We start from the raw sequence: 14,451 nt of genomic DNA on the forward strand, positions 1-14,451 counted from the left end.
ATTAAAACTCTGTTAATAATATTTCACTTATCTTTATTCCTTTCTCTCTAGGTGCGTTTACAAAACCGAAAAGACTCTCCGCAGTTGCTAATGGATGCCAAACACATATTCCCTGTTACGTTCCCTTTCAATCCATCTTCTTTAGCGCTCGAGAGCATTCAGATTCCAAGTAGTATGAACCTTGGATTCCTGATACGTGTCTGAGGAAGAGTTAAGCAAGATGGGGATCATATCCATTCATCCCACACAGCTAGAGCAGTGCTTAAGTATCTGCCTTTGAAAAGAATGTACATCGAAAGTAAATGCTGAACCTCCTCATACAGCACCAATAAATATCCAGTGATGACTGCTACTGCGCAGTTTCAGTGAATATACTTCGGATTTAGCAACTGTAAATTAGGGTTGTGTCATACTTTAATTATTAGCCATTAAACTAAGGGGAATACAACTGCCTGATATAGCATCATTTTGTCTAATAACTATTATTTAAGGTCAATATACAAATGATGTAGACTACAAATCTCTGTTAGAATATAATCTAGAGATTATAATGATGTTTAACTTAGCACATGATGATAGTAGCCCTGTCCAGTGTCCCCTGAATCTACTGATCTGCATCATTTAACACCATACTGTGTAACGTTAAGACATATTAAAGATATTTCTCGTCAATGTTACAACTTTTTCAAACCCATTTTAAACTGATTTGTGCAGATATTTTAGTTACTGTTTTAAGTTCCAATTCTGACAAAGCACAAAAGCACTCAAAAGGGCAAAATATCAAAATCTCAGACGGCTATTTGGATATCAGATGGATAGTTAAAATATAGAAGATTGAACAAAACATTTTTTCAGTACTTGACGTATTACCTTTTGACCTTTTAAATATGCCCTTGTTGGAATCTCTTAACACTTTACAGGAACTCTTTCATTTATTTGTTACTGTGTATATTAGGGTAAAGGATGACAATTGTAAAAGCAAAGTAGAAGTATTTTTTCCAGTATTTTCAGTGCAGTATTTAGTGACCTTGGGGTCAGGTTGTGTGTCAGTTGCCGTGGTTACGATGCAGGCATCACCCTAATAGGACTACTATCACTCCAATCTCTCAGAGCTCAGATGGTGTACTGTAGAATCAATTCTGAAAGTTCTTAAAATTGGAATATCTTATTTTAAGGACAATAGGTACTCTGATTCGAAATTTGACTTAAAACGTCGCTTCATGCTGGCCAAAATTTATGTACTTGTTCTACCCTTCATTGTTTACATATTTTAAGTTATTTAATTCATTACTTAAGTAGCCAATTTCAGAAACCTGATTTCAGGACAATGGTTTACATATTAAATGGTGTATTATTTGTGCCTATTTATAGTCTGAATGGAAAACCCAATATTTAACTGGGAGGTATATGGTATTTCTAAGTCCCATATGGTAAAAGTCTGTGTAGTGCTCTGTATATCTGCAGAATGGTTTATATAATCCACTGATGTTAGCTAAGCAAATTAGGCAATACTTCGATAGAAACAATATTGCATATTTGATTTATTCATTACATATTTTGGGTTTTGCAGTTTTGTACATTCCAGTCTTAAAGTACAGTTCTCTAGTTCCCCCCCCCCAGTCAAATATTTACTTAATTCACCCAAAATTAATTTGTTAAAAAAGCATAATATGCTTTGGTCAATCTAAAAAGGATGCTTTTTTTGTCAAGAGGACTGCAGACAGAAAGGGTTTATGTTTTAAAGAAAGATTGTCTGGGAAAGCAGCATATTCCAAGTTACTGGCTGTCATGCATCGATTGTGTCTCATTCCATCAGCAGTGATTTGTTTTAGGGCATTTACACAAATTCTGGGTTAAGAAAGTGAACTCTGAACTTAGCAAAGAGACAACAGATGAACGAACTATGAAGGCAATCTTCCTTTGAAATATTATTTATGCACTTTAGTTCTCCCCCATATATAGTTTCATGCTTCCTGCTTTATATTGCATTTTACTTTTTTGTACCATAAAATGCAAGTACATTAGTAGTATTTGGTGTTAAGAAACTGGAGATTCTTAAATTATCAACAGTGGTCAGCTGAAAACATAATTGTTGCTATGGTATGCTGATGACTGATGTTAACCCTGGATAACTATTGTGCTTAACCAGGTAGCAAACAATAGTATGATATTGATGTACAGAAAAGTTCTGAAAACACTGTAGCGTTTCCTGTTCGTTTCAATTAGTAACTGTGTGCATTATGGAAAATGTATATTGACTTAGGAAATAAAGTAATGTTCAACTTGTAAAAATAAACATTTCAACACTATAAACCAGCTGCCTTAGTTTTAATGATTGATATCTGCCAGTTTTGGGAATCTCTTATTTGGAGTTGCATAGCACGCAAATGGGACCATCATTCCTATTGTTCCATTCCGACCAAAATTCCGACTGAAGTTAGTCCCATTTACCCCATATTCTAATCTTTCCTACCCGAGTACCCGTCCGAGTAACTTGTTAGATGCCTGAGCCACCTGCTCTGTAGGCATTGCTGAAAAATTGTAATTAGCCTTGAACAGTGTGATTTGTGGAAATTATTCCGGAGGTGTTTAAAGCTAGTACCCTGAGCCAGGACAACTCCTGGAACTTTGGAGCATCAACACTTCAAAAGAGTGCAACCCGTTTGTTTTCTTTTTACAACTCACTGAAAGGGTTATATTGAAGAAAAACAAACACTCAGCAGTTTAGCTTACAATGAGAATGTCTTGAAATGGATGAATGTTAATGGCATTGCAATTAAAATGAGAATCTGAACACTATTAATAAAAGAACACAAAATGGAGCTGGAGTAGTCCATCAGACCCTTCAAGGCTGCTCCACCGTTTAATGTGATGATGGCCTCAGCTCTCTTTTGTACCAATACCCCACTTTTCCTCAATTTATCAAATACTTATCTACCCCACTATAAATACTTATAGTGATTCGGCTTCCACCTCTTGCCACCATTTGCAAGAAGAAATGTCTACATGCCTCGGTTTAGAAACATAGAAAACCTACAGCACAATACAGGCCCCTCAGCCCACAAAGTTGTGCCGAACATGTCCCTATCTTAGAAATTACTAGACTTCCCCATGGCCCTCTATTTCTCTAAGCTCCATGTACCTATCTAAAAGTCTCTTAAAAGACCCTATCGTATCCGTTTACTCAGCTTTGCGATGAACTGAGGCTGTGGCCTGCTCCGGGTACGGTGATGTCTGCCTTCCTGTCTTTCCTAACACTTCAGTTCTGAAGCCGTTTGCTTATTTTTATTGTTCGCACAGTTCTTTTCTCTCTGCACATTGAGTGTTTGACAGTCTAATGGGTTCATTTGGGGTTTCTTTGTTTTGTGGCTGCTTGTAAGGGCAGGAATCTCAAGGTTGTATAATGTATACATATTTTGATAATAAATGTACTTTGATCTTTTAAATGACCATCCCCTTGTAGTGGTTTCCCTTTGTTCAAGACTCCCACGAGCAGAAACGTGCCAACATCTACTCAGTCAAACCCCTTTACTTTGCTCGTACGTTCCAATAAAGTTGCCCCGAATTTCTTCTCACTTCCACCGAATACAGGCCCGAACTATTTAGTCCGTCTGGTCCCAGGGATTAGCCTGGTGGTCTTCCAATGTGCAGGTTTTACAGATGAAGTCACCAAAGCCGTGCACAGTCTCCCAGATGAAAAATCGCCAACAGTCTGTACAACTGCAACGAGGCCTCATTTTAAACTCCAACCCCTTTGCAAAGAAAGCCAGAGTACCGGCTGCGTTTATTGGACTATATGTTAGACCTGTCTGCAAGCTCTGCGCGGTTACTCAGCTTTGGGCGGCACAGTATCACACGGTTACAGAGTTGGCGACGGGAGTTCGGATCCGCCGCTGCCTGTAAGGAGTTCTCCCCGCGACAGCGCCGGTCTCCTCCGGGTGCTCCGGTCTCCTCCCACGTTCCAAAAACATAGGGGTAAGTTGATTGGTCACATACGTGTAATTGGGCTGGCAAGGCCTGTTACCCTGGTGTATCTGTAAACACAAAACAGATATATTTTAAAAAAACATGATCCCACTGTTAACACACACAAAATGCTGGAGGAACTCAGGGTCCCAGCCAGAAAGTTCCACTTTTTGCTCTTTTCCACAGATGCTCCCTGGTGTGCCGACTTCCTCCAGCACTGGGTGCGTGTGTTGCTCAGGGTTTCCAGCATCTGCAGATATTCTTGCGTTTCTGGTCCCACTGTTCCTCATTCACTTGCACTCTCTCCCCCTTAGACATTAATGTCCTACCTCGCAGTTCCCCAGACTGATCTCCACACTGCCCGCTTTCTAAACCCACTTACACTCGGCGGCCGTTTCATTCGGTGCCTCCCGGACCTAATGACACGGCCACTGAGTGTATGGTCGTGGTCCGCCCGCTTCAAGGTTAATGTGTTGAGTGTCCAGAGATTACAGTTGTAATGCGTGGTTCTGCCGTCTTCCTGCCCGTTTGCTCCTCCCGTATTACACCGGACAGTACCACAGTGAAGAGGCAATATATGAATACAAGATCTTAGTTATTTGGCTAGAACTACATTTCCGAATCTTCCAACACACACAAAATGCTGGTGGAACGCAGCAGGCAAATCTTCCAATATTTTGACAAAGAATCACATCCTCTTAGTTTGAGAGATTGATCTACTTTTAAGTGTTTCCAATGATTCTCTGGAGGGCTGTTAATGGTTGTGATGGCTAACTCGTGTCCTTGTCAGCGGGATACAAGGAACAAACGACATGGACTTTTATGAAGAGGAAATGTTACGTTGATTAAATAGATTTGGCGGAATCATTAAAAGTCATAAAGATAGCACAAGTTTGATAACGATGTCAGTTATAAAAGGATCTCCTAACTTTTTCCACACGAATTCTTTTGGGAATTTACGGCGACTTACTAATGTTACAGGAAGTGCTACTTAAAGCGTTGTTTAGATTATGTCACTTGTTAGGGTGTCATAAAACTTGTGGAGGTGTGAGTGGAGTTTATTTTATTACAAGTGATTTGAAGTGTAAATGCCACGTCTCCCTATCTTATGCATCATTTGCATACTGCGTCGCGCTGCATATATTTAAAGGATTAAATCTGTGTATCCTAGCGCACTGCTTTGTGCTCGGGCAGTATTTTCCCACCTACCTGTCAGCTAACTTCCAGGAGTTGCGTGCAGGAACTTCTGCTGTCACGAGGTGGTGCTTGCAGTGAATGGGGAGGGAGGGAGACGGGCAGAGCAAAGTCGAGCTGGATTACTTTGGCGTGTGTAAACAAAACAGGTGGGACCTTGTGAGAGGGAGAAGAGGGCGGAGGGAGAGAGAGAGAGAGGTGGGAGAGCAGGTGGACTTGGCGGCCGACTCCCAGCCCGGACCATGAGCAGAAGCGGCGAAACTCGCTCGAGCACCTGCTGAAACAACCCAGCCCGTGACCATGGCAGTAGCTGAACTCTATACCAAGGTAACTCGGTAACCAGCTCACTCCCCGCAGTTCCTCCCTGCGCCGGCACCAAGTTGGCTGGAAACTTTTAGCTTGCTCTCCCCGCCTTTAGCTACCGGGTTAAGTGGAGGTCCAGGGGGCTTTTGAGGGACATCGCCCTATTTTAGTCCCCAACTGAATTCAGCTTGCTCTTGGGGAATGCCTCAAGCAATATGGAACCGGTTTGTAAGGAGGGTCCATTTCTAGATTGCGCGCTGTTCATCCAAGTTTTTGCCAATTGCATTGACCTTCTGACGTGGCTTTGTTGGTCGCGGATTGTAGAGAGAGGTGATATCTGTGTGTTTGGGCATCTTGGCACAGCAGTTGTATGACATCATCTGGATACCGTACCAGGATGCTGTGGTAAAGACTTGGTCAGGAAGACGCTGTTTCCCCCAAGCAGGAGAGTCTGGGACAGAGGGAACCGTAGCATGGGTTGGTTCTTGTGACCAGGGACAAGTCTCCAGAATGGTTTTAATTATTTTACGGCGGCAGAAACAGAAAATGCTGGAAGATCTCAACAGGACAGGCAGCATCTGTAGAAAGAGCAGCAGAACTGGACAATAACTCATCCTGTTACAGGCATTCCCTTTCTTCTATACAGCCTGCCCCCACGTCTCCTACTGCAAATTAACTTGGTAGTTCTCAGTTCTGACCACTGATTGTGGACCGGAGACACTATTTCCCTTTCGGCAGTTTTAGTAGGTTTTTTTTTGTTTTGGATATCCAGCATCTGCAGGTCTTTCCTTCTATTTTCATTTGCCTTCAGTCACTGGATCTCCTCCAGAGATTTATGGCCTCGCTGTTCTTAAGCACAAGGCTGAGAGCAGTAGATTTTTAGGCAAGTAATTTATGGATCTGTTGGGAATGTGGAATATTGGAATTAGTCATTGTTTGTTCAGAGGGGGTGTATCTCCAAAATGCGTATGACCTACACCCACTTTCATTTATAATCATTCTGCCATTAAACATAACACGTTTCTATTGAAATTAAAAATGAAAAAAACTTGTTGCTGTTAAAGGTGTTGACACCGCAGAGTCATAGTCATAGAACACTGCAGCACATAAACAGACCCTTTAGTCCATCTAGTCCATGATGATCTTCCTAGTCCCATCAACCTGCACCTGGATCATAACCCTCCGTACCCTTCCCATCCATGTACCTATACAAATTTCTCTTGTATGTTGAAATCGAACCCGATTCACCACTTCTGGCAGCTCGTTCCACACTCTCAGCACCCTCTGAAGAAGTACCTCCTTAAGGGAAAACCTTGCCTGACAAATCTGTTGAAATTCTTTGAGGAAATAACAGGCAGGATAGACAAAAGCGGCTGCTGTTTGCTTAGATTTTCAGAAGGCCTTTGACAAGAGCAGAGGCCGTGGTATTACAGGAAAGATACTAACATGCATAGAAGGACTTGAAAAGATTGGAAGATTGGGCAAAGAAGTGGCAGATGGAATACAAGAGGGAAGTGTATGATCATGCACTTTGGTAAAAGGAATAAAGGTGCAAATTATTTTCTAAACTGTGAGAAATTTCCAAAATCTGGAGAGGGTCCAGAGTGAATTTCATGAGAATGATTCTTGGAATAAAAGGGTTAATGTATGGGTAGTGCTCGATGGGCCTGCACTTGCTGGAGTTTAGACAGATGAGCAAGGGGGATCTCTCTGAAACCTATTGAGTATTGAAAGCCCTAGATAGAGTGGATGTTGAGAGGGTGTTTCCCAGAGTGAGTCTAGGACCAGGGGGCACAATCTCAGAATAGAGAGGTGTCCATTTGGAAGAGGTGAGAAGGAATTTCTTTAGCCAGAGGGTGGTGAATCTGTGGAAGTCATTGCCACAACAGACTCAATAGATAGATGATAGATAGATAGATAGATACTTTATTCATCCCCATGGGGAAATTCAACAATAGGCCAGGTAGTCTAATTCTGTTCCTATGTCTTATGGTAATTTGGTCTAAATATTTCATCATTCACCTCTAACCCATGATCTATACTTATATTCTCACCCACCCTCTGTGGAAAAGCCTGCTTTTGTTTACCCTACCTACATGCCTCCTAATTTTCTCTGCCTCTATCAAATCTCCTGTTATTCTCCTAAGCTCTAAAGAATAAATTCCGAACCTATTCAACCTTGCCTTTGAACTCAGGCCCTCAAGTCCTGACAGCATCTTTGTAAATTTTCTCTACACTCTTTCAATCTTATTGACATCAGTCCTGTAGGTAGGTGACCAGAACTGCACACAGTACTCCAATTTGGGCCTCACCAACGTCTAGCACAACTTCAGCACAACATCCCAACTCCTGTACTCAGTTCTTTGATTTATGAAGGCTACTGTGCCAAAACCTCTCGTTATGACCTAACTGCCTATAACACCACTTGCTTTGGACTTGAATCAAAGTGGCTGCATCATCCTCCTTCCAACATTTTGAGAAGCTCTATAATTTGAATATATTTTTAAAAAACGTATCACCCAATCAAGAGATTGTGGAGATGCCAGAAATCCAAGCTAACACACATAAAATGGTGGAAGAACTCAGCGAATCGGAGTTGACGTTTCAGGTTGAGACCATTCACCAGAATGGCAAAGGGAAGGGGCAGAAGCTGGAATAAGAAGGTGGTGGAAGGGAAGTGTAAAAGCTAGAAGCTGATAGGTGAATCCGAGTGAGGGTGAAGGTAGGTGAGTGGGGGAGAGTGGACGATGTGACAAGGAGAGAGGTGATAGGTGGAAAAGAAAAAGGGCTGAAAAATAAGGAATCTGGTGAGGAGAGTGGATCGTGGGAGAAGGGGAAGAAGAAGGGGCACGAGAGGGATGTGATAGGCAGGTGAGGAGAAGAGAAGGGGTAAAAGGGGAGCTGGAATGGGTAATGGAATAGAAGGAGAGGAGGGAGCTGTCAACAATATGCAGTAAATTGTTGAATAGGAGTGTATGTTAACTAAAAAAAATTTTAAACTTCTACAAATGTACTGGGGAGAGCATTCTGACTGGCTGCGTCACTGTTTGGTACTGCACAAGGTCGAAGTAAGTGGCAGTAACTTGAGAAATTAGTCGGCTCCATCATGGGTACTAGCCTCCATGGTATCCAAGACCTCTTCAAGGAGTGGTACCTTAGGAAGGCGGTGTCCATCATTAAGGACCCACATCAGCTAGCACCTTGTCTCTTCTCATTGTTACCATCAGGGAGGAGGTACAGGAGCCTGAAGGCACACACTCAGTGATTCAGGAACAGCTTCTTCCCCTCTAACATCTGATTTTTAGATGAACATTGAACCCATGAACACTACCTCACTACTTTTTCATTTCTGATTTTTTACACTACTTATATTAACTTAACTATAATATATATATTTACTGTAATTCACAGCTTTTTTTCACTATTATCGTGTATTGCACTGTACTGCTGCCATAAGTTAACAAATTTGATGCCATATGCCGGTGATCAGAAACCTGATTCTGAAATGAGCTTTTCAGCTCCTCAGTTTGGCTCTGCTATTCGTTTAGATCAGGGTAGGTTTATTCCTTGGCTTCATGCCTGCCTTTACTCCACCTTCTTCTTGGCCACACCCAATCAAAACCATCCAGTTTCCTTCTAGTATCGACAGTCGTTCCAGCAACAATAGAGTTCGTAGGCGAGTGGGGGGGGGGGGGGAGGGGAGGAACAGGATAACATTTCCCAGTCCCCCCCCCCCTCCATCCATCACATGAACATACTTCTTGATTTCTCCCCTGAAATACTAGGTTCCAATATTAAGAGTGTTTATCATTTTTAATATTTTTGTTCAGAATACAGGAGTTCATTAATTCCTTGTCATTGATTCCTCCACCAGAGGGAATGATTTCTGGCTTTACCCCTTTCACATTTTAAGCATTTCAACCAGTTCATTGGAATGCATTTAAAACACATCCTTGGAATTTTAACTCTTTAAGTTTTAAAGTCTAAGACATGGTATACAAGTCCAAGTTCAAATCTATTATCTTCTGATTGTACATATACACAATCAAATGAAACAGCATTATTCCAGACCACGGGGCTCCCATAAAACATATATCACACACAGAACATAAAACAAAATATTATCAGAAAAGTTAAGACAATTCAAAGTGCCACAGAGGTAAACAGTCAAATCAAGTCACTTTTTATTGTCATTTCGACCATAACTGCTGGTACAGTACACAGTAAAAATGAGACAATGTTTTTCAGGACCATGGTGTTACATGACACAGTACAAAAACTAGACTGAACTACGTAAAAAAGAACACAGAGAAAAACTACACTAGACTACAGACATTCACAGGACTGCATAAAGTACACAAAAAAGTGCAGGCATTACAATAAATAATAAACAAGACAATAGGGCAGTAAGGTGTTAGTCCAGGCTTCGGGTATTGAGGAGTCTGATAGCTTGGGGGAAGAAACTGTTACATAGTCTGGTCGTGACAGCCCGAGTGCTTCGGAGCCTTTTCTCAGACGGCAGGAGGGAGAAGAGTTTGTATGAGAGGCGCGTGGGGTCCTTCATAATGCTGTTTGCTTTGCGGATGTAGCGTGTAGTGTAAATGTCTGTAATGGCAGGAAGAGAGACGCCGATGATCTTCTCAGCTGACCTCACTATCCGCTGCAGGGTCTTGCGATCCGAGATGGTGCAATTTCCGAACCAGGCAGTGACGCAGCTGCTCAGGATACTCTCAATACAATCCCTGTAGAATGTGATGAGGATGGGGGTTGGGAGATGGACTTGCCTCAGCCTTCGCAGAAAGTAGAGATGCTGCTGGGCTTTCTTTGCTATGGAGCTGCTGGTGAGGGACCAGGTGAGATTCTCCGCCAGGTGAACACCAAGAAATTTGGTACTCTTAACGATCTCTACTGAGGAGCAGTCGATGTTCAGCAGGGAGTGGTCGCTCCATACCCTCCTGAAGTCAACAACCATCTTTTTTGTTTTGTTCATATTCAGAGACAGGTTGTTGGCTCTGCACCAGTCTGTTAGCTGCTTCACCTCCTCTCTGTAAGCTGACTCATCGTTCTTGCTGGTGAGACCCACCACGGTCGTGTCATCGGCGAACTTGATGATGTGGTTCGAGCTGCCACATAAAGAGCTCGCTGCCCTAGTGACTAGACCTTGATGGTGGCAGGCTATTCATAAGTCTTACAGCCTGCAGGAAGAAGCAGCCAGCCAGTCAGCTGAAATGAAGACCAAACTTCAACGCCCAAAGCTGTAATAGTGTTGTAGGATCTGCTATGCCACCGTGGTGCGTCAGTCTGCCTGTCTTCGTCTTGGTGCTCCTGTACCTCCTTCCTGATAGTAGCAAATCAAAGACATTGTGGATGGGTTGTGGGGTTGTCTGCCTGTCCTCGTCTTGGTGCTCCTGTACCTCCTTCCTGATAGTAGCAGATCAAAGACATTGTGGATGGGTCGTGGGGATCCTCAGCAATGTTCTGGGCCCTTCGTACATGGTGCCATCCTCAAAAGTAGGGGAGGGGGAGACCCTTGTGATCCTTTTGATAACTACCCTGCGTGTGGTCTTACAAACTGATGTCTTGCAGCTTCTGCCCCGCACAGTGATGCAGACAGGACACTCTCAATGGTGCTCCTGTAGAAAGCTGTTAGAATGTGAGTGGGGAGCCTTGCACAGCTCAATCTCCTCAGAAAGTGTAGATGCTGCTGTGTTTCTTGACTAATGAGGAGGTACTGTGGGTCCAGGTTAGATCGTCTGTTATGTGCACACCAAGGAACTTTGTGATCATCACTTTCTCCATGTGCAATGGAGAATGATTGAACTGCACTTTCCTGACGTCCACGATCTTCTCTTTTGCCTTGTCCCATTGAGGCTCAGGTTGTTGTGCTGTCATCGTAGGCCAAGCCTCTCGACCTCCTCTCTATATGCCAACTCTTCATTGTTGCTGATGAGGCCAAACACTTTGGTACCATCAGCGAACTTGGCGATGCAGTTTAAGTTGGATAAGGCAGTGCAGCCTTGAGTCTGCAGCGTAAACAGCAGGGTGGGGTGGGCGCCAGTGCTCAGCGTGATGGAGCTTGAGATATTGCTGCCAACTCGGACTGATGGGACTCTTTCTATCAAGAAATCCAAGATCACTTTACAGAGAAAGGCTTTGAGTCCCAATGAGGACAGTTTACCCATCAGCGTCTGAGGGACGATCGTGGTAATTATCAGGGTGAAGTTGATGAACAGCATCCTGGTGTATGAGGTATCCTCTTCTAGGTGGGACAGGGTGAAGTGGAGGGTGGAGGCAATGGCATAATAAGTGCACTGTTCAAAACCTTTCAAAACCCACCGCTGCTGCCCATAAAGAGCCTGTATATTCTCCCAGTGACGATGTGGGATTCTGCTAGGATGCCCCCCCACATTCCAAGGATGGGTCCAAGGGCTACTGGACTAATTGGTCACATGGCTGTAATTGGGTGGCACAGACCCTGTTACCATGCTGTATCTCAAAATTAAACTAAAACACACAAAAAAAAAAACCAAAGTTTGAGCCTAGGCAGGGTCTGACCATGTAGTTTCATACTGTTCATGAATGCTGTGCCTAGTTCATGAAGTTGTTGCTTCACACATCCATCCCCATTGATGTGCAGTTCCCTGCCCTGATCTCACCCCTCCCCCAGCCCCTGCCATCCATTCTCACAAACCTCAATATATAATGGACCAATCTGATGCATTTGAATTGAGTTAGAGTTGTGTTTTGTCCGAAGGTTATAGAAGTGAAGCCAGTTTATGGTGCACTTCATGTTTCTCATTCTGAATGCCATTACATCCCCAATGACTCTCTATAACCAGTTTCTATCTCTCTACAAACTGTTTTAAACCAAGCTATGAGTCACATGTCTCTATAAGCAGAGGTGACACACCCTGCCAATCATAAATCTCCATTTCAGTCATGGGTCATTATTTGAATAAATCTAGCCATCCCAATTATGTGACTTAACCAAAGTCACCGTGAAGGTTGTCAATCCCTGATTATTTCTATTTTCGGGCTTTGGTGTGAATGAGGTTCCACTGCAAAGCCTCTCCTCGACTACCTCCTTGTGGAATGGTTGCACATTCCTGTTCATTAGTAGCCAGGGCATGTCCAGCAACACTATCTCACTCTGTCACTGAACCTTTATATCCCCAGTGTTCTCCAGTGATTCATCCTTGGCACTTTAGTTACTCATTTACAAACTACTCCTTGGTGACATTATCCACCAATTCTGGGTTTCCACATAAACTATGAGAATACTTAACTCTAACTTGTCCAGAGCTCTCCTCTTTATCTAATTCCAGTTCCAAGAATTTAGTCTCTTGTACTTCTACCTTAAACTCTGCCTGTTCATTTTCCCCTCTCTCTTTTGAGAACTTTATTTGAAACTTCTAGTTATCCCTCTGATTATCTTATTGTTTGGTTAGTTTCCACTTCTTTCCGATTGCACCTTTTGTCATGTGAGTTTTGTCATGTGAGTTTTGTCATGTCACTCTTACCTTGGGTAAGAGTGACCATAATATGGTGGAATTCTTCATTAAGATGGAGAGTGACATAGTTAATTCAGAAACAAAGGTTCTGAACTTAAAGAAGGGTAACTTTGAAGGTATGAGACGTGAATTAGCTAAGATAGACTGCACCTATTTTCTATGTTTCTATTTCCCCCTAGATAACTTACTGCCTATTGCGCTGCTGGTGTTTGGGGCAGCAATGAAGGTCCTCCATCCCTGGTGGTGCTTAGGGTATCCTTCATCATGTCAGTGGCTTCCTCTCGGTTTTTTCAACTGTCAGTCATGCAAGTCCCAGTTGGAGACTCAGGAATACCGTTGTACTCCGATTCTCCATTGCTGTTTCTGTGACAGTTTTGTTTCACCAGTCAGGGTTGTTAGCCCTGAGCTGAACCCTCAAACCTGGAGGACCAGTGGACCACTTCTAGTCTGTCCTCTACACTTTGACCTGTTTGGCATGGTTGTCCCTACCAAGAGCCAAAGCATAAAGCCTTGACTCCAGGCGACACAGCTCTCTGGGTCATTGAGGCTCATGAGCCTCCAATACGACAAGGTCGTGCTCCGTTTGGAGGTTTACCAATATTAATGGTACTAAAACTGCTTGCTATATTTGCTGGTTCCCTGCTGAATTGAACTGACTCTGCCATTCTCACTGTGTAATACCACAAAATAAGTTTAGCAATGTCAGTTTTTCTCATTCTGCAGGGCGTCTCCACCCAAAATGTAAATGAGTGTGATTTCATTCTGTGGAATGTTTGACGTGATGGTTACATTCATTCTCTCAAAGATTTTTTTTCAACATACTCTGCTGTAGAAGCTTTTTGTATTTCTGTTTCAGATTCAAGAATCTTTTATGTTTGTCCCCATCTGTGGCTGAATTTACCCCCTATGCTTTTCATTGAGAAGCAAATATTGAGTATGATGTTTCTTCATCTTGGGCTGTGAATCAAGAAAGCTAACTGGCATTGGCTGAGAGAGAAGTCATTATCTGGATGTGGATAAACAGGAAGGTCCAGCAAATAAAGGAAGGGAGGAATTATGGAAAGCAGAGGCACTTACTATAGTTTTACTATAAAGGACCGCCACCACACAGCACTTGCCCTCTTCTCACTGTTGCCATTAGGAACAAGGTGCAGAAGCCTGAAGGCACACACTCAGTGATTCAGGAACAGCTTCTTCCCCTCCGCCATCTGATTTCTGAATGGACGTTGAAACCACAAACACTCTGTCACTAGTTCCTTATTTCTGTTTTTGCATCACTTATTTAATTTAGCTATTTGATATACATCAATATACTTACTGTAATTCACATTTTTCATAAATTATCAAGTATTGCATTGTACTGCTGCTGCGAAGTTAACAAAATTCACGACATGTGCTGGTGATATCAAACCTGGTTCTGATTCCTGATTTGCCCAACTGCGTTATTTACAGATGCACACACATTAGGGAACTTTTT

At 42.8% G+C, this 14,451-nt stretch overlaps 2 protein-coding genes across 8 annotated transcripts in view; both read left to right on the plus strand.

Annotated features, from left to right (window-relative positions):
- The window catches only part of myo5aa (myosin VAa), a 232,756-nt gene extending 230,443 nt beyond the window's left edge, over positions 1–2,313 (plus strand). For all 6 annotated transcript variants that reach the window (XM_073033131.1, XM_073033134.1, XM_073033135.1 and 3 more), the window contains one exon: positions 52–2,313. In XM_073033131.1, coding sequence (XP_072889232.1) covers positions 52–204 — 153 coding nt within the window. In that variant the 3' untranslated portion in view covers positions 205–2,313. The remainder of the gene's footprint in view (positions 1–51) is intronic.
- A 2,899-nt stretch (positions 2,314–5,212) lies between these two features.
- myo5c (myosin VC) overlaps positions 5,213–14,451 on the plus strand; it is a 124,546-nt gene continuing 115,307 nt past the window's right edge. Inside the window, exon 1 of one of the 2 annotated variants that reach the window (XM_073033138.1) lies at positions 5,213–5,487. In XM_073033138.1, coding sequence (XP_072889239.1) covers positions 5,461–5,487 — 27 coding nt within the window. In that variant the 5' untranslated portion in view covers positions 5,213–5,460. The remainder of the gene's footprint in view (positions 5,488–14,451) is intronic. The other variant, XM_073033137.1, reaches the window with a different exon arrangement.

Source organism: Hemitrygon akajei, chromosome 30, assembly GCF_048418815.1.
Source record: "Hemitrygon akajei chromosome 30, sHemAka1.3, whole genome shotgun sequence".
NCBI lineage: Eukaryota > Metazoa > Chordata > Chondrichthyes > Myliobatiformes > Dasyatidae > Hemitrygon > Hemitrygon akajei.